Source organism: Camelus bactrianus, chromosome 11 (genome assembly GCF_048773025.1).
Source record: "Camelus bactrianus isolate YW-2024 breed Bactrian camel chromosome 11, ASM4877302v1, whole genome shotgun sequence".
Taxonomy (NCBI): domain Eukaryota; kingdom Metazoa; phylum Chordata; class Mammalia; order Artiodactyla; family Camelidae; genus Camelus; species Camelus bactrianus.
In genome coordinates this window covers 14200755-14226519 of record NC_133549.1, presented here as the reverse complement: position 1 = coordinate 14226519, position 25765 = coordinate 14200755, and the positions used below count along the sequence as shown (strand labels likewise).

General features: G+C 38.2%; 1 protein-coding gene across 7 annotated transcripts in view; it reads right to left on the bottom strand.

Annotated features, from left to right (window-relative positions):
• RYR2 (ryanodine receptor 2) overlaps positions 1 to 25765 on the bottom strand; it is a 543025-nt gene that overhangs the window by 261157 nt on the left and 256103 nt on the right. For all 7 annotated transcript variants that reach the window (XM_074373272.1, XM_074373273.1, XM_074373274.1 and 4 more), the window contains exons 13-17: positions 22452 to 22616; positions 16436 to 16557; positions 11669 to 11852; positions 9780 to 9915; positions 116 to 211 (exon numbers count right to left, since the gene is read on the bottom strand). In XM_074373272.1, the coding sequence (XP_074229373.1) occupies positions 116 to 211; positions 9780 to 9915; positions 11669 to 11852; positions 16436 to 16557; positions 22452 to 22616 (703 nt within the window). The remainder of the gene's footprint in view (positions 1 to 115; positions 212 to 9779; positions 9916 to 11668; positions 11853 to 16435; positions 16558 to 22451; positions 22617 to 25765) is intronic.

Here is a 25765-nt window from a genome sequence, read left to right as displayed (position 1 = left end):
AAGGGAAAACATCCATACTGCACTGAATCTCAGTTTGTTTTTATGCCTGAAAGGACACAAAACAGAAGAAAACGGGAATAATATAACATAATAAGGAGGTAACTGGAAAACATACCGGAAGAAGCTTCCAGTCTTTCCAATCGGCTGATCAACCAGTCGAGGGAGCCAGAAAACTGAGCACAGTTTTTACGATTTCCTCTAATTAGAGCCGCTGCAAAACGAAAAAAGCAGATTTCAGTTACATAACTTTCTAGTTCAAAATGCAAGGTAAGCTAATAGTAGCTGGAAAGTGTTGGTTCAAAAACAAAATACCTTTACTTTATACCTAAAACATTTATACAAATACACACATACATACATACACACAATTTGAGACATTTAAAAAAAAGGACTGATATTCATTAATGAGAACTGAAGAAACATTGCTTATTAGAAGGAACGTGCTTTGAGAACACTACACTCCATACTGGGAAGAAATACTGGAGGGCAGTGGGAGCCAGAGCGCTGGGGATTTCCTCATTTGGGTCCTCACACTGCTTTTAGTCAGCTGGGAGACTAAATTATTTAATTTCCCTAGAGCTCAATTTTCTCACCTGTGTAATGAAGAAGTTAAGGGAACACCAGTTCTCCTGAACATGCAGCACAAAATACTACTAGGTATGACTAGTAACTATAACAGACATATAAAGAGATGTAATTAAATGTTACGGGGAAAAGAGGCTGGGAGGGCCAGTGGCTAACAAGTGTGAAAACCTTTTCCCCCGTATCTCTTTTTTCCAGGTAAAAAATCACAATGCACACTAAAGACTCTAAGAAGTAACTCCTGCAGTCAAGCCACCTCCTCTAACCTTTGCTTAACCTAGTGTTTCCTGCACTTCTTTGACCAAAGAACCCATCTTACGTGAAATTCCTGTGACCCTTCTGATCTTTCAATCCAACTAATACACTCCAGTTAAAACTTGTTTCTAAATCATTCCATTCTTTCAAAGCAAATGTGATGTCTTACATAAATTCTACTTGTACATCCACAAGATTGTCCAGAAAGAATGTAATTGTTTATAAAAGGCTGGTGAGATTTTTATAAAATATGATGCTTAATGTGAAAAAGCTGTTGCTGTAAGAAAAATCGCCATTTAAAATCTGCTGGTGCTAGGGAGCAGTTTGAAAACCTGAGATTTGAGAATACCCCGTTTATCTCGTTAACAGCAAAACAGAAGAGACCCAATAGCTACGGAGTTCAATCAGGCTTAAAGACTCCCTTCACATTTCCTCCTTCCTCCCCAAAAAGTTGTTATCTGACCTGAGAGGAAGAAAAGAAATAACGACAGAAAGGACAGGAAGGTTTCGGTTCTTACAACAGCGTAAGAAAAGCTCTTTTGTAAACAGAGTCCCTGCAACATCTGTACAAATATTAAAAGATGATGCACTGAATTACTTTGGCTCTCCAGCTCTGGGACCAGCAGCCCCCAACAAAAGCCAGCTACACACACACACACACACACACACACGGACAAGGGAGTCAAGGATGAGGCGTAGTGGAGGAATGAGGAGTCCTATATGCTCAGTGGGATTTCTAATTTTAACATGTAAGAATATCTGTTCCTGACTTAGAACAACAGCAACTGGGGGAAAGTACATGATGAAGTTTTGGAATCTTCACTGAATTTCATTTGTTTAAAATTTAACCCATTCCTTTAACTCTACCTTTTTATTTTAAAATGCAAGATATTAAATATTTTCTAGAGGTCAAATGTTAGAGAAAAGGTAATTCTTGAAGGAAACTAATAATGCACAAATAAGCCGTTTTAATAAACCATGGAATATTTAAGAAAACCACACAGTAGGTCACAAAGAAAACACTAAATTTACCGCAAACAGAAATGGTACCTAGGCTTATGCTTTCTGACAACAATGTAATGAAACTTCAGGTCAGTAAGAAAAGCAGAAACAAAAATAAAACTTGAGCACATAAACATTTAAAATCTCTCCTAATTAATTTTCTAGTCAACGAGGGAATCAACATCACATTTACAGAATACCTAGAAAATATAAAAAAATAGGAATGCTGCCTTACACAAACAATGGTAGATGGTCAAAACTGTAGTCAGAGAAAAATTAACACTTTAAGTGCTAAGTAAGAGGGTGAGAAATGTTAACTAAACATTCCTTTCAAAAATACAGGGGAAAATATAAAAATAAGTAGAATTGGAAAAAACAAATAGCAATAAAAGTAGAAATTAATACACTGGAAATGGTAGGAGTGATCTATGTAATAAGTTGAAATAGTAGGACTGATCAACATAGTTAAGGACTCTGTTTAAATATGAGCTAAACAACGATTTTAATCAAGAAGAAAAGAGAAAAAGAACAAAATTATAGAGAGAAAGGAATTACAAACAGTGCCACTTTATCTCTATAGTGGATTTTTGAACATTTAGGAAAAAGGATGGTCTCCAAATATGTATTTTTTCACCCAGAATTAACCCAAAGGAGAAAATCTGAACAGAATAACAAACCATGGGTAGTACTGAGAAGTGTCTCAAAGACCAAACATTTTTTTCTATGTTTAAGAAAGAAGTCATTTCTATACTAAAGTGTTTCAAAGTAAAGAAACTAAGAAAACCTCCCCACTTATTTTACAGACAGTATACCTTTGATGCCAATGCCTAACAGAGAGTGTACATGTAAGAAAACCAGAGGGAACTCTCACCTACGAATATGGATCCAGAAATCTTATACAAGGATGGTATTGGAAAATCATTCAGCAGTGAGCTGGCAGCATTAACTCAAGTGAGGGTTCATTATTCCAGTAAGACAGAAATGCATTAGGAAATCTGTTAATAAGTCAAAGATGAAACATGATGATCTCGACAAACTTTAAAAATGTATATATTCTTTATCAAAAAATTTTAACTCAGTAAAACAGAATGCCTCGTGAACATGATGAATGTATGTGTGCACGTGCAGAGGATCTCTTACAGATAAACGGGGTATGTGACTTATAATTCAGCAAATTAGTCATGAAGAAATCAGTTAAAGCAAGTTTCTCAAGTATTATAAGAGTATACAGAGAAATACAAGGGAGTACATCACGACACCATTTACAAAGCAAAGCACCGGGAAAGGCGTGCATGTGGGCTGAGTAACTGATGGCGTGTCCCACAGCAGGGTGGTTCACATCCACTGAAACCTGGGGAGGGTCTGCAGTTACGGCCAAGGAACGATGCCCAATACAGACATCAGTGGAAACAAACACTACAAAGGAATACTGAGAAAATGGCCCCATTTTTGTGAAGTAAATGTATATACTCCACGTAAGTATATGCACAGAATGAAGAAACTGTTTTTGGAGTATTTCTTAGAGAACGAGAGCTGACTTTTTGAGAAATGTATCCTGAGAAAAGCCTAGGATAGAAACAGACCCTGAGGAACTTTGATAAGGATGAGACAGCTCTCCCCGAGTCAAAAGGGAAAATTGTCTTCTTCAGAAATGGGGAGTTGAGTGGAGCGAGGAGGAAAGAGGGGCATGCTTGGTGATACGACTGTGCACACAGACCCCCTGAAGCCACAATAAATTCTGTAAAATAAGTAAATCAATCACAAATGCTCAGTAAGAACCTGTGAAGAGGTGACGTTTTGTGGCCAAGATATTATGTAACCTCAGAGGAACAACAGACAATCATGAAGAAGCATGAAAGCAGGAAACAGTGTAACCGAACAACTCCCCAAAATGTACAGACACCAAGGGAAAGCCTGAAGCCTGTCTCCGTCCATGAAATTGGAACTTGGACAGAGCTAACTAAAGCCTCAGGGGATCGGGCCACGGCTGATGTCTTAGCAGGACAGGGATCTGCACAGGCACGCACGATGCTAGTGTATGTGTGTGCATGTGGGTGTGTGAAATGGTTTGCATGTATTTAATGTTATATTTAAATTCAAAGAAACATTTTTCAAGGTTATACACTAAAAAGAATGGTTACATTTAAAAGTTGTTTCTACCTTCTTTTTTATTAATTATCTAAATTTTTATAATGAAGATGTATTAATTTTAAAGTTAAATAATAAGGGGGGGTGGGTACAGCTCAGTGGTAGAGCGCGTGCTCCTTAGTAGCATGCGCGAGATCCTGAGTTCAATCCCCAGTACCACAACTAAAATAAATACATAAATAAACCTAATTACCCCGCCCCCTCAAAATTAAATACTACAGCTACTTTCTTTTTAAAAAGAGAAAGGAAAAGCAACTACAGCGGCAGTTGCTCTCAGACGTCTCAACATGACAGTGGCAACTTCGGGTGGTGCTTCAAGGTTCATAAGCAAACTCAAGACAAATGTTGTTTCCTCAATGCCCGACAAGAATGCCATACCCTAAAATACTCCGTAATTGCTGGCTAATTGGCCTTGAAGAGAGTTAGCAAGACCTTACACTCGCCATTCTATTTTTCTTCACTTTAAAAAATATTAATGTAAATGCATTAGGCACTAGGGTTGGCACTGTAAACATGAGCTTGAATAAAATGTGAATATAATACAATGGTTTGCAAGTCTTCTTCTAGCCTATTTTAAGCTCATTTAGATCTGACACTGTCTTTACTACACCTTTGCACGCTGTCTGAAACTCGAAGGCATGTTATTTCTTAATGAATAAATAGTATCTAGTCTCTTATGGAACAAGAAGATCAGTGGTTAGGTGCAGTCCAACTTCAAGACGACAAAAACATTTTGAATTAAGCTCTTACCAAGGAAGTGCTAGTTCACTGAACCAATTTTCTATAATGTTAAATAAGTCATTAAATCTTTAAACTTTTATCCAGTCAGAATACAAAATGCAAGTCATGTGGCAGTTAACTGAAAAATTATTATTGTTTAAAAAATATTCTGCATTTCTTATCAGCATCATAACATCCCTGCGTCCTCGTGCTCTTGTGGTTTCAAGTCTGGATAAAGCCTCACTTAAATTCCTTGTCTGGCCTCTTAAGTTTCTAGAGTCCAGGGACTCAGGTCAGTAACAATTTGGGTGGATTTGCCGGCATGAATACATTGGCCAAAAATGGCATGAGTGTTTCCCATGGGTCCTAGGGAGAGAGCATCTCTGTAGGGTCAGCCTGAGTCCATGCCGGAGGGCCACCGGGAGCAGTAGAAAGACTGCAGGGAAAAGAGGCGGCAGGTAGACTACTGGCTGCTTGTAAGCCAGGGAAGGCGCTGCAAACAGCCACCCAGAACAGAGCTGCAGCTGCCAGGTCACAGGCACAGGGGCATGGCTAGAAACGCCCAGCATGCCCTGCAGAGAGTCCGCTCTCAGCCACTGACAGCCCCCAGCGACATCAGCTTTCACCTTCCCACCGAGGAGGAGCTGCTGTCTCCTCCCCTCCCTCTGTCCTCACATGGCAAAAAGCACCTTCCTTGGAAAGTAAAGAGCAGCGTGTGTGCACTCAGCACACAGCGGGACTGCGACTTAAAGGCAGGCAGTTCTGATTCCAGAGTCTGTGCTCAGGTCCTAGACTATGCTGCACTACCTCCCATCTCTTCCTGCTGCTGGTAGTGTATAAGCAGATAAGAAAGTACCTCACAAAACTGGTTATGAAATGAGTTTTCATTAAAATTTATGACTCTTATTTCATAGCCATGAGATTATTACCAAGTTGGAAAAAATCGTGTCTTATTTATAAAATGCCTTTTCAGGATTTCCTGGAGAACAAGATAGGAAATACCTGTATGTACAATCACAAGAAGAACACCTGTTATGTGCATGTTTGAAGCCAAGGCCTTTCTTTCTCACGTCTTGACTGCCTTCCCCCAGTATTTTAGGGCATTCAGGAAGATCTACCTCCCTAAGACCCCAGAGAAATGATCTGGGAATGCAAAAATCTTAAGGATTCAGAAACTGGTAACTTCTGCCATCCTAAAAGAGTAGCGTTCTATTCTGTCTGTTTCGTACTCTGAAATTTCCTAAAATGAGTATTCATAGAGAGTCTGCCAAAGATTATTTCTCAGACATCTTTAGAAAATCATCCTGGCTTGCAAGCCTCCTGCAGATTAATTGTGTGGATGTCAGAAAAGATGTATGAAAGCATGCCATGGTAATGCTTCTCAAACTATGAATACTGGTGCCCATGAGACCCTTAGGTCCTCCCGATAGCAGGCTCACACATCTACTGTTGTCGTTCTCCACCTAAAACACATATTAACTATATCCATGTCAAATTTTAAAATTGTTACAGATGATCATTCCCACCTCCTCCTTTTCTAACCAGGCTAAATAAGCCTGCTGAAGTAAAAGAGGAAGAAGGCTGATTTCACACCAGAACCTCCTGAGAGAATCTACTGTCCACCTTTCTGCAAGAATAGGGAGGAGGCTTAATAAATCTGGACTGGGTACTTGACCCAAACTTTCTGACAGCTGTGTAAAGAGGGACAGTGAGATACCAGGATCTTACTGAACTCCAAGCACTGCTGCCGACCGGAGACAACCCCACCACGGCAAACACCCACGTACGCACACAGGCCTGCCCCTCTTGTGAGCACCCTGGCTGCAGCAGAAACTACTGGCAGCAGACGGTTCTTAAGTCAACCAGATTTTATTCTATTTTTTATGATCATGAAATCAGTGTTCACTACAATAAAAACAGAAAATCAAGAGTTGTCAAAGGAACATTTACACCACAAAATCTCTCATAATTCTACCTCCTGAAACAACCGTCAGTAAAACTACCACGTGTACTGAAAGGGGGTCTCTTTATATGCACTTTACATGCACTGACCTAAATGCTCTATGTGTCACCTCAACTGGAATTAATACATTGGCTTTTCTTTTCATCATCAATTTTCCAGCATTATACATTTCTATTGCCTGTTTTTTCAATTATAAAAATAATACATGTAAATAGATTAAGAATAAATATGTAATAGAACACACAGAAAAATAAAAGAGCTCCCAAGAAGCAGCCACCTATGTTTTTCTGTGCATCCGTTAGAATGTCGAATGTTTATACAAGAATGTATCTTTCTCTACATATTTTTAATTTTATGGAATTGGAATCTAAGTTTACATCCTTGCTTTTTTTTTTTTTAACTTAATACCATGTCCTAGATTGCCATACTAAAAAGACCAGCACTCTGGCCTATTTCATACAATTTTCCAAATGGTGTATTTAATCTCAATTTTCAGTGATAACTCAGCACTACACTTTAGAGGTGTACCATTACTTATGTAACCAACCCCTGTTGACAGAAAAATTGTTTTCAATTTTTATGCCACTTATAAACAATTTTGAAGTGGACATCCTTTGTACTCTGGTACAAATGTATCTCTAAAATACATTTCTTAAAGTAGAAATTCTGAGAGTAAAAGGATATATATATATATAAATTTTTATGTATACTATCATTAATTTACACTTCCACCAGGAAGATATTACCCAACATTTTCCCCAGTGACAGGTGCTACCAAGGTTTTTGTCTGTGCCAATCTAACAAGTGAAATCTGCTCTTTATTTATTATTTTAATTTCCATCTCTTTATTGTCATGTTGAGACTCTTGTTTATCTATTGCTCTGGGAACTACCTGTGGCCACCTGTCATCTGTTTTTCTATTAGATGAAATTAATTTTTCTTACAGATTTATGAAAACTCTACATATTACAGAAACTGGGCCTTTGTCTTTCATACAGATTGCATATTTTACAAAATTCTCATTTGTTTTTTATTTTGTAATATTTATCCTCAAAGTTTTAATTTTTATGTAGTCAAATTTATCAGTCTTTTAGTAACTATAAGTTAGTCCCTTACTAACATGATTTAATAGTAACTTGTATCGAGATGGCAGAGGCAGTAAAGTCAGGAACGGCACTCACTGTGGCTAGCTTTGTGATTCACAGTGTCCGTCTTACTTCACCATAAGCTTCATGAGAGCAGGGACTAGATCCTGTTCACAACTGTGCCTCGTTGCCCAGAGCAGGGCACCTCCCTTAGCAGGCATCAATTAATCTTTGATGAACAGATGAAGCTTCTATGAAACCTAGACCCACTAGACTCCAAGTCCATGTTCCCCCAATGTGACACAGACTCTGTTACAAAGGACACCCTGTCAGGATCCTGTACAAGGAATTAAGAGGCAAGGCACTCGGGAAAACAGACAAAAGGGAAAAGGAAGCTTTTCTGAGGAGAGGTTCACACACACACACACACACACACACACACACACACACACACAGAGGGGCAGGGGATTGACAAAAACCCTCTCAGGAGTAGCAGTGTGGAAACACAAAAGTTACAGTTAAGAATGCGTGTGCGTATGTGCATGTGCATGTGTAGAAAGTATATTTAGAAATTGTGTCTCTTGTTTCATGAAAAAATGAGTTTAAAAGCCATAAAACATGCACAGCTTGAAATCACTATGTGTTATCTTAGAGATATTTAGGGCTATTATACTGTTATCATCCATCAAGACATGAGTTTTCGGGGGTTCTAATTACGTCTATTTTAACAGCTCCCTTAAATCCTTCATTAATCAAATGGGATGTAAAGAATTAAGGAAATAAATGCATATATTTAAGAAACATATGCCATATATATATTTCAGTATAAATACATGTTTACTGTATATCAAATCTCTGATATAAATAATTCTAAACCCTCTGGAGGTACAGCACTGGACTGGAGGTAAGGGCAGGAAGGACGTGATGCCGGGTGACTAGAGATGAAGTGAGGTCACAGGTGAAAAGGAAAGGGCAGACTAGCCCTGCAATTTGAGTACCCCAAAGACCAGAACAAGAGGTGACACACCAGGCATCAGAGTCAGTGAAATGCAGAAAGACGTGTGTGAGGGCCCCCTGGTGTCTGAAATACAGGTGGTGGAGACAAGAAGCGGAGGTACAGAGATCAACCAGAAACCTGACAATCTCCTGCTATCAACACGGCCCCAGGTGCCTCTCCCTCAAACACTGGCCGAGCAGCAGCCAGGGAGCTGGCGTGGAGGCTGCCGGCCTATGGGATGTGCGCTGCTGTGTTCAGAGAATGGGAGGAAACCGAGAGCCAGCACGCATTCGCAATAATCACAATGCCATGCCTTCAGCTAATCCAGAATCTTCCTTGCTCCATCCACGAGTTCCAAGTGAAGTTTCTTTTCTAAGACATATTTAAAAGGCAAAAACAACAAGAACAAAAAGAGAAGTTGCTGAAGAAAGTCTTACTATGTCAGTGAGGGAGAAGATGATAACTAAGGTGTCCAAAAGAAACAGGAACACGTGTGAAGAACAGTACTGTGCTATGCTAAGCCTCTGACACCCATCGCCACACTGAAGGCAGCCAACAGCCTTGGGGAGGGCTGCCTCCCGCCAAGAGGAGCGCAGCGTCAAGCCCCGCCGCTGCTGCTGAGGGTGCGCCAAGGGTGCCTGGGAGCTGCAAGTGCAGGTCCCAACAGGCCCGGAGGAGGAGACCGGTGGGGAGCCCGGACAACATGGGACTGCGAGAAGACTGGCTCTTGCGGAACTAACTTCAGAGTCGGAAAAGAAAACAGTTAACGCGCATCCATACAGAGGCCCCTTGCCTACAAAACTACACCCGAGACGACCCTCCCCCTTAACCAAAGGCAAAGCTGCTGCTCTGGCCACATATCACACTCAGAGATGGATTCGGATATGAAACATCATTGACTTCAGTGCAACTAAAGGAACACTTGAAGGCCTCGATTAAGAAGCGTGTGATAAAACTGCTGTAATTTATGCAATCATGTTGAATAGACAAGAGTCCCTTGCTTTGAAAACCCAGTCATACTGCTTACCCAGCAACTCGTACAGAGAATTCAGAATTGATTTCCACGACTCCCCGGCTTCTCTGCCGGCAACGTCAGCAAAGTGAGCGGCACTGCTGTAGACATGCAGCCTGTCTATGCATTCCAGCACAAGGTTGATCATTCCCTGCAGGGGTCGAAAACCACCATCAGAAACTGCAACTCTGCTCACAGACAAGAGGTGCTAAGTTGATTAAAAAAAAAAAAAAAAGGCCGGCTTAAATAAGTCTGTTAATCATAAAGAAAATTGAAATCGTTTATTCGAAGGACAGGAAGAAACCCACTTGCACGTGAAATAAAATGATCTTGAAATAATTCAAGTGCCTTTTCAATCCTGAGTGCTGTTCTCAACAGAAGCAGAACGATATAAAAATGTGTACTTCACCCTTAGATCTGCAAGGCTTGAGAGTAGACTAATGACTCAGTCATCACAGTATTTATTCTCCCGTGAGTAAGTGAAGGGGTTCAGAGTGTGCCACCCCAAAATACGCCACTTTGGCATAAGGATTATTTTGGGCTGAAGGCAACTGAGAAAAGCAAACACAAGAAAAATTCTCTACCCTTCTCTGCCCTGCCAGGAAGGACGGAAGGACGACTGAGACCATGCCAGGGTCTCACCAGCCCAGACCTGCACAAAGCAATCTATGTGAACTGGCCCTTCTTGTCCACTGGTTTCCCAATGTACTTACCGTCCCACAATTTGCTGCACCGAGAAGTTCAAAATTCCTCTCCTTTGTCTTATCACTTCTCCACAAATTTACTGTTCTTTGTGTTAAAAGGCTATATAAAACTAAGTTCTAATCACCTCTTTGAGTTAATCATTACTGAGCACTCCCATGAAGGCACACAATGTACACTTTAATAATCTATTTGTTTTTCACTTGTTCATCTGTCTTTTGTCAGTCTAACTTGCGGGCCCCAACCAATGAACCTCAGGTGAGTAGAGGAAAATGAGCCCTTACTCCCACGTGAGCAGAAGAGCAGGTCCTCACTCTCAGGGATGACATCATCATGGACACTGGCATCATCACCATTATTACTTTTAATATTTAACTGAAGATGTAATCAATTAATAAAGAAAAGCTCATGAAAATATGTATCTTTAAAGCAAATCAAAAATTCATTATAGAAATTTGTAAGATGCTGTCTAAATTTGAAATTATGCTTTTGTTATCATTGCTAGATCAAGGTTGTCAAATGAGGCAACGCACGTGAAAGGAATGCTATCAAGAGCTGACCAATTAAATTAACTCATTTCACACAGGGAATTTGTGGCCCAAAGAAGATTTCTAGGTCCCCATGGACACTGTCTTTCTAGTGGAACTTTCCTAAGATGAAATCACACGCAGAAACTTACTATACGTGAAAGGAGAAAGGAGGGTTGCCCTGCCCAGGCAGAGAGCCTGCAGCCCAGCTCCTAAGGTGGCCCCGCCCCCGGGCAGACTCCATCCCCAACCAAAGCTCCTGGCGAACCCTAAGGCACTTCCCAGGAGCCCCAAGGAGCCAGCTCAACAGTTTGGAAACCCTCGTGCTTTCCAAAGCCTGTATTCATTTAGACACTTTGAGTATCCATTTTTTATAACTAGCAGAAAGCAAATGACAGTGCAGCAAATGATCAGAGTGAAGACTGAGCAGACAGTGAAAGAAAACATCCTTTGCCAAGGGAGCAAAGACTTTCATCTTTTAAAATTAATACTTTGTGAATGAGAAATAAAAATAATTGCAGGATTTCTCCATGGCCTGGTCCCCTTGTTCCCTTGTAGAGTAGAACACCTGCTCATCTGCATCTCAAAATGCAAATGTCAAATACAGTCTTCCCACCAAAAAGTTGTTTCTCCAAGACAACGACAGAAGAGAGATGAATAGTGGCAGAAACTCACCTCTTCCTGGAAGAGATTCTGCCGGTTCTTCAGAGCTCGTAATCTGTTCTGTTTGTCTTCATGCTCTAAGTGCTCCTCTGGTGGGTGGAAGTAACCGATCAAGTCCTGCAGACTTAGACTCACAGACTCGATAGGTAAGTCTACTGCGGAAGCCTTCACTTTTTTGCTGAGAGCATCAAGGCCCCTAAAATAAATAACAAACATTTCTCTACATCAGTGATTCCCAATTTTGTTCTATTACTTTTTAGTCTAGAGATGATTTAAAGCTCTACTCACTCTCCTGAGACTCCTGCAAAAGGAACATGTACGAAAGGCCCTCAAACAACAGTAATAAATATACTCAGATGAGAAGCGTTACAGTCTATCAAGCACACAGAACGCTATACGTTGAAAGCACCAGTATCAAGAGAAACTCATCTGGAAGAACACCCAAAGGGGCTGGAGAACCAATGTCTCCAAAGCCAATGGTCTAAATACGTAAAAACCAATTCATTTTCATTTTGAAGCACTCCATCCTTCAAGACTTAAGATGTAACTTTCCAGGTTCATAATTCTGACATTTAACTGTTCTGTTTTGTTTTGGAAGTACAAACTGTTAACTGCCATGCTATCACTGACACTCACTGTCATCCTGTCTAGCTCCTGTCAATTTAAAAATATATTCTAATAATGATAATTTATAAAATTCATTTATTAATCAGGAAACAATATATTAACAGGCTTTTCTATCACCTGAAAGAAATACTTAGAAGGTAGGCTAAGAAACAGCACCAAGTTGCATTCTCTAGCTTTGAAGGAAAACATACCACTGGCACGTAAATGCACCAATCTGCTGAGCCTTCTGAGATTCTGCATTCTAAAACTGACAGCTTTGTGTGTATTTGGGAAGAATTTTACAGTGTTTGTAAATCAAAGTTATTCCAAAATAAAAAGCTTATTTATAAAAATTCATAATAGATACAAGAAAAGAATGGAAGAATGCCTGTATTATAGTTGATATACTAATATTCATATTAGTCATGACAAAATTTAATGCATAAAAATACTATACTTCCCTTTCTACCCTCTGCATCAGCAAAACTGTGTGGCAGTATCTTCTTCAAGGAAATGTTTCTAGCTAATTACCTGACTATTGTAATTAACATTTTAAAAACAACAAAAACCTTATAAATGAAAAATCAGTTTGCCTTTGAACTTTACGATGCTCAAAAATACTTTTAAAATGTATCATCATTTACATAAAATTACTAACAATTCTGGAATATTTGACTTCAGCCTTATTAACACTTGAAATAGTAGAACTGCATGACTATCCTAAAGTTTCTGCATAAAATTCCAGATCAACTATATCATTAAAATTCATCAATTACCTAATTTTATCACCTCTATAAATCTTTCTTTACCTGAAAAGCAACAGAAATGACTTGTCAGTAGATTATTTCTCCATAACAAAGTCAAATACAATTCTCATCACACTAGAGTGAATAAAATTTTAAAAAAATTCAAATATAATATCTACATTTTCAAACCTAAAGGAAAACAACAGTAAATGTCAGTTTTTAGGTTACTAAATTGAACATGTATGCCATCAGAAATGTAACCATTCGATCGCTTTCTAGGAAAAGCCTTTTTTGCCAGAAAAAAATGCTATCCAAGACTGTAAAATTGTTAATGATGCCAAGTTTTAGAACTTCTATCCAATATAGATATTTTTTTTTATCTTAATTTATCAAAGACAAAAAAAATGAAGGAAAAAATTGGGGGAAACCAATGGTAGTAGAATTAGACTATGTTACAGAAAAAGTAAAAGAGTTTGTTTTTTTTTTTTTAATATACAATGAAAACACCAAGGAAAAAAGAGAGAAGTTCTATATTAACATCATTCAAAGTTTATGTCATAGCCAATATCACCAGGAATTTTAAAAAGGTAATTTCATAATAATTATCAAGGGATCAGTTCATTAAAAGGACATAATCCTAAATTTTTATAAACCTCATGACAGAGCTTCAAAACATACAAAGAAAAAAATGACAGAACTGCCAAGGAGAAACATAAAAATCCAGTTATAGTCAGAGACTTCAATACCCTTCTCTCCATATTAATAGAACATACAGACCAAAAATCAGTAAGGGAACACAAGAGCAAAACAGCACCATCAGCCAATTAAATCAAACTGACATTTTTTAGCATTCCACCCAATAAAAGGAGAATGGGCACTCAGAATACTCATTTTCCAGTGCACCCAGAACAGTTAGCCAGGTAGAACATATTCTGGGCGAGTAACTGGCAGAAAACAGGGAAAAAGTCTGAAGACTGGTAGTTGAGTTGATTATTAAGGCTTTGGCTATGAAAGTAACACAAGAGGGACCGGCTCTTAGACTGAGCTATAACCCTGTTTCCGGTTCAGTGATGGAGTGGATGGATGGATGCAATCTGTTCAGGCTGACTCAGAGCAGCCATGCCTGCCTCTGCATACAACCTGCACACATCATACTGTAGACCTTAAATCACCTCTAAAGTACTTAACAATCTGCAATACAATGTAAATACTATAAACAATTGTAAATACAATGCAAATGCTATGTAAATAGCTGCCAGCATGCAGCAAATTCAAGTTTTGCTTTTTGGAACTTTCTAGAATTTGTTTTTTACTAATATCTTTGACTCATGGTTGGCTGAATCCATGGATGCAAACCCCTGGGATACAGAGAGCTAACAATAGTTAAATGCAGGTTATATAGCCATTCTACTTTATCAAGATGAGTATATAAATGAATATAATTCAAATAACCCAAGTAAAAACTGAATTTCAATACAAAGTAGCAAATACATTATTCAGTAAGTACTTCTGCCACAGAATCTAAATTTCTCATGTTTGGTTCTCTCTCTAAACGAATTAAGCAAGTGTTAGGTTCTAAAATTAACCTTCCAAATCACAGACCCTGCTTTTTTTTTTATAAAAAAAATGAGTAGTCTTGAGCAAAGAGCAAATGTGATAAAGCAAATCACATCCAAGATGAATTGTCGTAATCTCACTCAACATACAGAATGTCACTTAAGCCATGCCATCAGTACATTAAGTCTGAACTGATACAGTATCTTTCTGACAAAATACGTTTAAAAACAAATAATCAGGTTTTTCTCTGGTATTAAGTTAGCTATTGCCTGCCAAATGGAATCTCTGTAGTGCTTCTGAGAGCACTACACAAGTCACACTATAATAAAAACCTGTCTTTTTGCACTAGAAGAAGTCAGGCTGATGAATATAACGACATGGAAAATTGACTATTTTAAATATTTATGATGATTATTTCCTTAAGCTTTATAGAACTGACTGGGCTGTAGTAAATAAGAACTATGGAAAGAACAAGATGGAAAAAATCTAAGTTGAACTGATTTGAAAGTAAGTTACAATTTCAAATTTGAGTATTTATTACAAGAAGTCCTATATCAAATGATAAAAATCTGACTCTTACCCCATCTCTAAGCTTTCCTCCATCTGAAAAGGATTAGAGTTTAGATGAGGCAGGGAAATAAGATAAATACTAAGGATATGATGAAGCTGAATGCTGTGCACATTATTTGCACAAATGTACACACACAGTGGGATGGTGTACAAAAGTAGAGATTAAGTGAATATTTATATAATCTTGGTGGTGAAGGCCTTTAATATGCTGTAAAATATAATTTATTGAGTAAACTACAATGAAAAGAACTTCTTGAAATATTTTTCAAACCAATAAACTGGGAGAATATTTGAAATTTATAAATGATTACAGGAAATTAATATCTCTAATGTAACAAAAGCTCGTAACAGCCTAACAGAAAAATTCACAAATTATAGGGTAAATCATAAAAATAAATGAAGAAATCAGGTCAACAAACATGAAATAAACCCATTTTCACAATTCTCACATAAATGCAAATTTTCAAAAATAATTATAAATAAATATATACATACTATAAATATATACATGTATGTCAATTTTTTCCCCACCAAATTGGCAAGTTTACAGAGAGAGATGATGCCCATCACAAATCAGAGTACTTACTGGTGCACTGCTATCAGAAAACACTTTGAAAGTCTTGATCCGCTTCCCTCTCTGGTTTCCTGTGATCCAAATTTATCTGAATAGCTGTCTATAATGGCTTAATTTTTATTCTGCTGGTCTCTTGTAATTCAACTCTAATCAGAATATTGTTTACCAATTCACTGAAACTTACCTTGGCCTAATTAACAGTGACTTCCATATTAAACAAATGCTCATTAATTTTGAGTTCTTATCTTGAGTATAAATCTGACATTGTTGATCAAAAAAAAAAAAAAAAAGAAAAGAAAACACTTTGGACACAAGTTTGATTTGGTTTTGTAGATATGCAATTGCTTCCATTATTAGGTGGGAAACGGGAAACCTTATCACAAGAATCACTTTAGCTTTTAAATACAGTTCAAACCCACAAGGCATCCAGGCTGTGCTGCCCCAGGGGGAAAGGCCCAGCACCAGGGTATGTTGCAGAATAACCCTGACACACAGCCACCAATTACAAGTTACATGTACCATATCCAAAACCACGGTCCTTTTTAAAAAGTTATTTTAAAAGAAAGACATAAAATTATCTAACTAGCATTTTCTAATGTGTTCTGCAGAACTACCAAATAGTATGAGATTTCCCACCATGGTGTATTTTAGACTTGTTTATTTGTAAATCCGATAAGGAAACTGAAATAAAATGTCCACCAGCCACAACAACAAAGGACTGCGTACCTAATAAATCTATTGAAGAGAAAGACTGTGCTTCGGATGACGCGTGCTGTCCGTGATTCTTCGTGCTGAGATCTGGATAAATTTAGGCCGTCGTCCATGTGACCTTCGTGGTGCATAATAGCCTGGACGAAAGCAGAAATAATGCCATTACCCCTAAAATCTCTTTTTTAAATGCATGTTTTTAAAGAAGCCTCTCAAAAAGGTGAGCTAGGACAGTAAACAGAATCAAAAGGCAGGTGGAGGGGGCTGTAGGCTGTCGTGTTCAGGTAAAATAATACGCACAGGTCCCTGTACAAATCAGTCATGCAATGTATTTATTCAGTTATTCATTTAAAGATGAATCCATTGTTGTTTTAAAGAACAAATCAATACATGTACTGATCTGAGCAAAACAGACACCAGAGTGTTTTCGCATACCTGTGTTCAAATGATTCATCCACATTCTAAGCAAACTTTGAACAAGGCAGCAAAGGGAAACATTACATGGGATAACAGTTACACAGAAGTTTTGAACTTAGGTGGGTAAATTAGTAATAATGAGTAGTGCTTCTAAGGCATCTCAGTGCTTGTGAAAGTATTTATTTTATTCTTTTGTTAGGCTTTATGTTTTCAAACGTTCTATGAAAGTATAACATGGAGAAATAAGTGCAAAATCTTAAGAGCTGAATGAAATTCACAAAGTGAACAAACCATGTAGCCAACACCCAGACCAAGAAAGAGGACATTACAGCACCTTACACCCCCTTCCTGCCCCTGTTCTCCACGTCCCCCACCCTCCATGGCTTTCAACAGCGAAGGTCAGTTGTGTACTATATACAAAAAGAACCATTTGTGTCTACCTTCTCTCACTCAACACCAACAGCAGATGTTTTTAGAACATTTAATCAGGAATACCAAACTCAAATTAGTAACTAGAACCAAAATTATAAACTATCTAGAAAGCAATGTAAGGGAAACTCCTTACACCAAAATCAATGAGACAGAGATACATCTGTATTCAGAGTCAATTTTATAGCCTTAAATGCCTTCATTCACAAAGGAAAAATGATTAAAATGAAGGAATGTATTACTCATTTAAGGACTCTAAAAGAAAAACAAATAAAATTGAAAGGGGGGATTAATGAAGATAAAAAGAGAATTTAATGAACAAGAAATCAAATAGAATGCTAGAAAAGGATGAATACACACAAGATGTTTATTTTTGAAAGATAAATAAAATAGATAAACCTGTCACAAAGCAGGCTAAAGATAAAATGGAACAAACAAACAAACAAACAAACAAACAAACAAACAAACAAAAAAAACACAGAGAACAGAATATAAGACACAAAAGACATTAAAATTATAAACTTATAGCAAGACAATGCTGCATAGAACTTAATGGCCGAAGAACTTTTCAAGATTTTAAGAACATAACTATCCTAGAAGACAAGGACAGCTTCCTAGCAAATCAAGAATCATCAAAAGGAATCACCCCAACTAAGTAGAAAATTTGATGACATCAATTTATTCAAAAGAGATTGGAAAGGAAATTTAAGATCCAGTATTTCAAAGACTGCAGGACAAGATGGTTTCACAAGCGAGCTCTAATGAACCTTCACAGAACAGACACTTTCAATGGCAGGCTGCTCAGTGAACTAGGACTACAGACTATTTCTGTACTGCCTGTAAGCTACAAATAGTCTCTACATTTTCTAATGGTTAAAAAAGCCAAAAATAGAATATTTCATGAAACCTGAGAATTGTATGAAATTCAAATTCTGGTGCCCATAAAGAAAGAAAAATTATTATATAAACTTTATATATAAATTAATATACATGATAATCCTAGATAAGTTCTAAATAAAATACAAATAGAATCTAACAAGATTTGAAAAGAATAATAAACTATAGCCAAGCAAGGTTTAGTTTATGAATTTAAGGATTCATCAATATCATGATGTCTATTAACTTATTTATCAGCAAATTAAAGGACACTAAAACATGATTTTTAGCACTCTTTAATTGATAAAATCCAGCAATCACTGCTAATTTTTTAAAAGTCTGATAAAATAGAAATAGCAGAACGTTGTTTAAATATATGATCTATTTCACTTGGCCACGAGGTGTAAGAAGGCATAACTTCTGTGAAAGAGGGGTGAAAATTCCCAGGGAGGAGACAGACTGGGAAGAACAGCCAGAACAGATGAAGAGACAGCAAGCTGAGATAAAAAGTGACCGGAGTGAGATCATGAAAAATACAAGGAAATTAACACTTCAAAGAGGCACTGAGAGAGCCGGAGGAACAGAATGCCATCAAAGAAAACAAAATGAGTGATTTGGAGGACACATTTGAGAAGCAAATTGTAGAGGACAGGTGGGAACTATAGGACTCCTGCAAGGGAAGGTGCTGACGTGCAGGAGGGGAACCAGCTGCCTTCCTGAGAAAGAAACCACAACTGAAAGGGAAAAAAGCCAGAGGGAGGGCTGAGCAATTCTCCTCTCAGCTTTAAAAGACCTAATGTGCTAGTTAAAAAGCCTTGGGGACATAATTATGATATTATGCATTTTATAATTCAGAGCTAATTTTTTAAAAGGTAATGCAATGTATAAACTGCATGTGTGCAACACCCAGCAGGGTCTGTGCATCACTGCACCATCAGTACATTTATATTTCTGCATCAAAGCATGACTGTCACACTAGGTGGGATACAGAGAAGCTATGAGAAGTGACTCAAACATTTTTTAATTAGCCAAAGGTTTATTCATAGGAAATAACAACAGAAAGTCAGTTTTAAATAAACAAAGATTTGGCAAACCCACCACTAATATGCTTTTCTCATAAAATAAAATGATTTGAAGACACTAGCAAACTGGGAAGCATATAAAAATTAGGAGCTCTAGATTGGGAAGGCCTCATCTATCACAGCCACACTGAATCTAATCTCTCGATAAAGATTCAATACAGTAGATGTATTCTAGAAGAAGTAATAAATTTACAGTAGAGATTGTATTAGGTTGGCCCTTCCATGGCCCATGAAGTCTGTTTCACATGTAACTTTACTAGTGTAAACAAGACTGGTTAGTGTCTCAACACCCCATCAGACTCTCCCACAAGGCAAGCTCTTTCTTAGCCTACGATGTAGAAGGGAAGCCCCATTTTGGCTTTAATCCTGGTTAAGGAATAAGAGACGGGGTAGTAATAAAGAACGTCGGCATTACCACAGTGGACTGAAGCAGGAGGTGAGATGAGTCAGCTGGTTTGTCCTGCATGGTAAGGAGACTCGAATTACAACAGGAATAAGGCTCAGCCTCGAAGGGTTCTAAGCATGGCGTCACCCAGTCAGAGTGAACTGGAGGCAGGTCAGACTGAGGGCACAGAGATGGTTAGGAAGCAATGGAAACAGTGCACACCGGCCATGATAAAGGCGGAACTAGATTCTTAAGGGTGGAGCGGAGGGGACTGGAATGACGTACACTTGGAAGATGAAATTGCCAGTGCTTGGTGCTTTATTGAACTCAGTAGAATAAGGTGAGGAAATTGTGGAAACTCTTGGGATTTATTTCCCATACAACATATTTAAATGACATATGTACAGTTTGGTTTAAAATGTTCATGTGTACTGCAGACCAGAAACCATTTAATATGCAACAATTTAAATTTATAATGAAAATTATGTCATGAAGTATATGGTTTTAAAAATTCATTCAAGGGGTACATGAACAAAAAAAAGGCTGAAAGAACTGTTTAAGCCTCTTTTTTTTCCCCCGCATTTTCCACTGAATCATAGAATAGGGAAATAACACCTAAAGAGTTTCTAGCTATTTTCTGATTGAAATTTACTTCTATTTCTTCAAAAACATATGTCTATGTGCTATCATCTTTACCTATACTTTTCCTATAACCACATGCCATGTTAAACTTTCAATAAAGGCTCAAAGGAAAAAGCGATGTTAGACAACAGCCCTTAAAAAGTAATATCTTAGTTAAGAACTTCCTTTGTTTCCTCTCTGTTCTTTATGGTTTGTGAAATCATACTTTGAACATCTACCCTTCTGGTAAATATTAATGTTTAACAACCCAGAAAGCAAAATGGCAAATCTAATAAAATCACTCCCTATAAAATAAAATAAAAAGCCCAACACTGAAACTCACCTCTAGAACACGACAAGAAAGGATAGGGTTTATCCCTGAGAGCGGCAGTGGTGGGAGGGAAGCACTAGGTCATCAGGGATGGGTGGTGAGGAAGTTGTTTTAAAACATGTAGCTTTGAATTTTCCAGAACTAACATTAATGTGTTTTTAAAAGGTAAAATTAATTTTAATACTATGTTTGATTTAATCCACCATATAGAGAATATCACTATTTCAACATGTAATAAAAATACAAACTTGTAAATGTGATATTTTACTTTTTTTTCATTCCTTGTCTTCATAATCCAGTATGTATTTTATGCTTCTAGAATAACTTGATTTGAATACTAAGTTATCAGTGAAAATATCTGACTGTTTTTTAGAATTCATTGACATTTACAGTTGGGAAGGTACATTCACATATCCAAGTTGTTCCAAACATGCATACAAGCTTTCTAATAACTTGAGTATAAGCTTTTAAATTTAAATTAGTTATGCAAAACTAAAAATTCAGTTCTTATACTGCTAGCCACATTCAAGCACCAAACAGCCACATGTGAATTTGTTTTTCCCTCCCCCTTACCCTGAAAAAAAGAAAGAGCAGGAGAGCACTGAAAATGCTGAAGATGACTGATGAACACACAGGGTCTAACTGCACTATTTTTCCCCATAATAAAAAGTTAAAAACTGCCAGGCTCAGCTGCAGGAAATAGTGAATGATGTACAAATACTGAATACAAACAAATACATTCAGACTGATGAGCCTGGATCAAAGACCCCAAACACAAGTGATCATCTCGTTGTGAAAATGATCTGGGTCTGGCTCTCCGTCCACAGCTCTGACAAAGGTGGTACAGGGACGCGTCTAAGACCAGCTCCATCCAAACAGAGCCAGCCCCTGATGTCACTAAAAGCAGCGCTGGTCACCCTGAAGAGATCACAGTCACTCTGAGCAACCTTACTGGAACATGCGTGTTACGATGAGCAAGTCTACCGAGAATGAAGAGACCCGAGGTCTCATGTTCATAGAAATAGTATTTGTCCTGTTATTAGACTCTGTGCACTGTGTTACACGGTGATATAAAAACGTGAAATCTGAACAGTCTACAGTATTATTGTACGCGCCCTAAGGAAGCTCACAAATGAGAGACAGTGAGAGAGGCACGTAGCCTAGCAGATAAAATAGCACAGACAGCGCACATAAAATTTAGTAAGTTACACACAATATTATGAGAACACAAAGGACGATGTGCAGGATGAGCTTAGACAGTCAGGAAGAACTTCTAAGACCATCTTTTAATCTCTGAAGGATGGAAGGAATTGGGTGGGGGAAAAAAAGTTTTAAAGGGCATCCCAAGCAGAGGAAACTATTTGCAAGGATGCAGACATGTGGAGGCTGTGCTTCTCTGAGGGGCTACAAGGACTGTGTTGTGAGTGAGTGGTGGTGAGGGGACACTGCAGAGGGCTCCCAGAGCCTGCGCAGACAGGAGGAAGCGGCCAGGGCAGATCAGGGCAGGTCGGGAAGGGCGTCATGCACTCCCAAGACGTGTAGCTGCTGTCTTGTAAGCAGTGGGGTGTGTAGCTGAAGGACACAGAGGGGAGGGGATGAGAACTTCTGCATTTCAGAAGCATAATGCCAGCAGCACCCGGAGGGCCAGGCGAACAGGGAGGACTAAGCTAGAACCCGGGAGTAGCAAGTTTCTTCACTTAATATTTAAATCACTGATGTAACATCCAGCTCGGTTCACTATACAAAACTGAGTGGATGAGGGTGGGATGGAACCTTTAGCATGTAAACAATGATGGTTAGCAGGTGGCTGAAGGGCTGGCCACCTCTGGTTGTCGTGCTGGGTTCTTCAGTCATACAGAATGACCGCCACCCAGAGCTCTGACAGCCTCTCACCTTACGCTGTACAGATCCCATCCTCACAGATTTCACATCCACAGACTGGTAGGTGAGCCACAGGCCGCTGTTTATGTGCTGTATGTAGCACACCGAGTCCCCGTACTTTATTTCCGACGTTCCCATGCCATCAACTTCTTTCCTCACCCCTACATCCAATTTTTCCTGAGAGAGAGACAATAAAAAAGATAAGCAACAGGTAAAAAAAAATACGAGTTTATAACATCAAGAGAACTTTGCTGTAAATGTGTTCCATGAAAAATGCAACCCTCTGACGGCCTCAGAAATAATGGTGGTCAAAATCTCTTCTCCTAGCAGCTCGGTCTCTACCGGAACCAAAGCAGGAGACTCTGCAAAAGTACATCTCACAGTCCCGAGTTATTCACACTGCTAGAAGCTTATTTCGGCCTCAACACAAAATTTTACATTGCTTCACGGCAAACGCTAAACCAGAGATCTTAAAATTGGTAGCTGAGGCTTCATATTCTTTCCAGATTATTATTTTTATTATTGATAACTAAGAGCATAAGTATGGGGACATAAAATCAAATTTTGAGTCCAATCTCTGCTCCTTATTACCTCTGTGACCTTAGGACAAGTTAAGTAAACCTTTTTAAGCCTGTTTTCTCATCTGTAAATAAAGCTAACAAAAGAATCTCCCAGCTAGTATCAGAAAAAATGACTAATGGATGAAAAGTTTTCAGCAAAGTCCCTGGGCTAAAATAAATCCTTCAATAAATTTTAATGATTTTGACCATGAAAACGGTGTTGATGATGGTGATTTCTTTTGAACTAATCAAAGCTATGGTTCAGTTCCCACCACTAAGGTTTCTAACCTGGACCACAGGGGTGTTCACTACTAGAGGGCTGCTGCGCTGAGCTCCCTGTGCTATGAGGGAACAATCACTCCTCTGATACCAACTAAATGTTTCCCTTAAATCCCTACTTATTTTAATGCTCCCACCTTCAACATGCTCCCTTTCCATTCTCCCTCCCAGGCTTCATTCTGATCTTCAAGAACTCTGTATGTCTTCAAGTTCTCTATAGTTCTTAAAATAACAGCAACAAACAAACAAACAAAAACCAAAAAAAAACTAATGTTCTACTGGTTGCAATACCTCCCTCTGTGGCTTCTTACTCTTCCTCTTGCTCTAACATTCCTTGTTCAACTGACTTTAAGCTTCCTCTATGTCTTTGGCTATTTGACTGTTGTTTGAAATTAGTAACAGTTACACAATTGTTTTTGAAGATTAGGTTGGAGTAAATTTTATGTCTGTTATACAAAAAGGGACAATTCAAGTAAGACAAAAGTTTGATAGATTTCTCATGTCATTTTCACACTGTACTAATAATGAGTAGCTCCAAAATAATTATGGGTACTCCATCAACAATTGAAAATTAAAATTTAAAAGAGTTGAAATTCTTAATGTAAAAAGGTCAAAGTCATATAGGAAAGTGAATACAATTAAGTTAAGCTGATTTACCCATTATGCAAATAATTTGAAACACTATTCTAAGAATCCACAATAAAACAGATAATAAACCATTCCAATTTCATTCTATCAAATAAGATAAGCTACTAATCTACTTCTACCAACCCTATAAATGTGAAAATTAAATTCTAGGGAAAAATATAACAATGCAATTATCTCCTCAGAATCAAACAATGAGCCTCTAACATTCACACTTTTGCATTTTCTTTTACCCAAGGAAATTAGTTTGTAGTCTATTTATAAGCCTGTGGATTGTGTTTTGCGAAGTCACAGTTACTACCTGCAAAGTTACACTTTGTGTGCTTTTTACTGAAGTAGTTTACATCACTCTCTGGATTAGAAGTTGTAATTGTGAAACTTCACAATAACCATGTTTTTGTAATTACTCTGATCCTCAAGAACTGCTTGAGTGACATGGAAGCAACCTAAATGTCCACAGAGAGATGAGTAGATAAAGAAGATGTGGTGCATATATATATACACACAATGGAATACTACTCATCCACAAAAAGGAATGAAATAATGCCATTTGTAGCAACATGGATGGACTGGGCATTATCATACTAAGTGAAGTAAGTCAGAGAGAGAAAGACAAATACCACATGATAGCACTTATATGTGGAATCTAAAAAAATGACACAAATGAACTTATTTACAAAACAGAAAAAAGACTCACACAGAAAAGCAAACTTAAGGTTACTGGGGGAAAGGGGAGGAGGGATAAATTTGGAGTTTGAGATTAACATATCCACACTCCATATATAAATTAGATAAAAAACCAAGGATCTACTATATAGTAAAGGGAACTATATTCAATATCTTGTAATAACCTATAATGGAAAAGAATCTGAAAAAGAACATATATACATATAACTGAATCACTTTGCTGTACACCAGAAACTAATGCAACATTGTAAATTAACACTGCAATTTAAAAAAAGGTGACATTAGAGAGAAAAAAAGGCAGTGTGATTATTTGATGTTTAAAAGAACAAAGTCCAGTCACATTCTTTCCTTTTATTTATTTCCTATCATTTTCTGTAGCTCAGGCTTAGGACAAATTCAGGTGAAAATAATCAAGATGCTTTGACCAACTACTACGTGGTAAAAGCATCTAACAGAAAATTAGCCTGTATTACTAGAAATAAAGTGTCTCAGATTAGGCAAGTAATATTCTTAACAAAACCCTGTATTAGCCACTCTATATCAGTTAGTGGCCTTCAGTTTTGGTATCACCTTTTAGATTTATTTTTCTTTTGACTTATTCTGGCTTTGGGAAATGACAGAGCAGTCAGTTGGGCTAATCATCCCATAGATAACAATTGTAAAACTTGGAAGAAATATTTTTCAGAATCTCTTTGAAGGCACTTGAGAGGGACCAAAGGCAGAGAGAAAGTGGGCAGCAGACCTTTCTGAAGACAAGAGTAGCCAGGTGATTTATAAGAAGCTGCCTTTGGCTCGGGGCATGCCCTGCGCCTCTGCCTGCAGCTCAGGCAGGTGAAAGCTGCTTACTGACACCTCAGGTGTCAGAGGACACACTCTGGGGCTCACGAGCAGAAAATTAGATGAGCTAAGTCCTGGGTGAAAGAGGGAGCCGCAAAATCTGCTGATAGAATTCGCCCAAATTCTTGCGCTATACCATGCATGCTCAGGGGAGGCCAGGTTAACGGCAGCAGCTAAAACTGAAATAACTGAGCACAAACAGTACAAGCAGCTGCCCACGGCAGTAGAGAGAAAGGAACTGGAGTTTCAGTCCGGCGAGGTTAACCACCTGCCGAAACCAAAGCCGCTCTTCAGGGAAAAAACTACTCACAGTCCTAC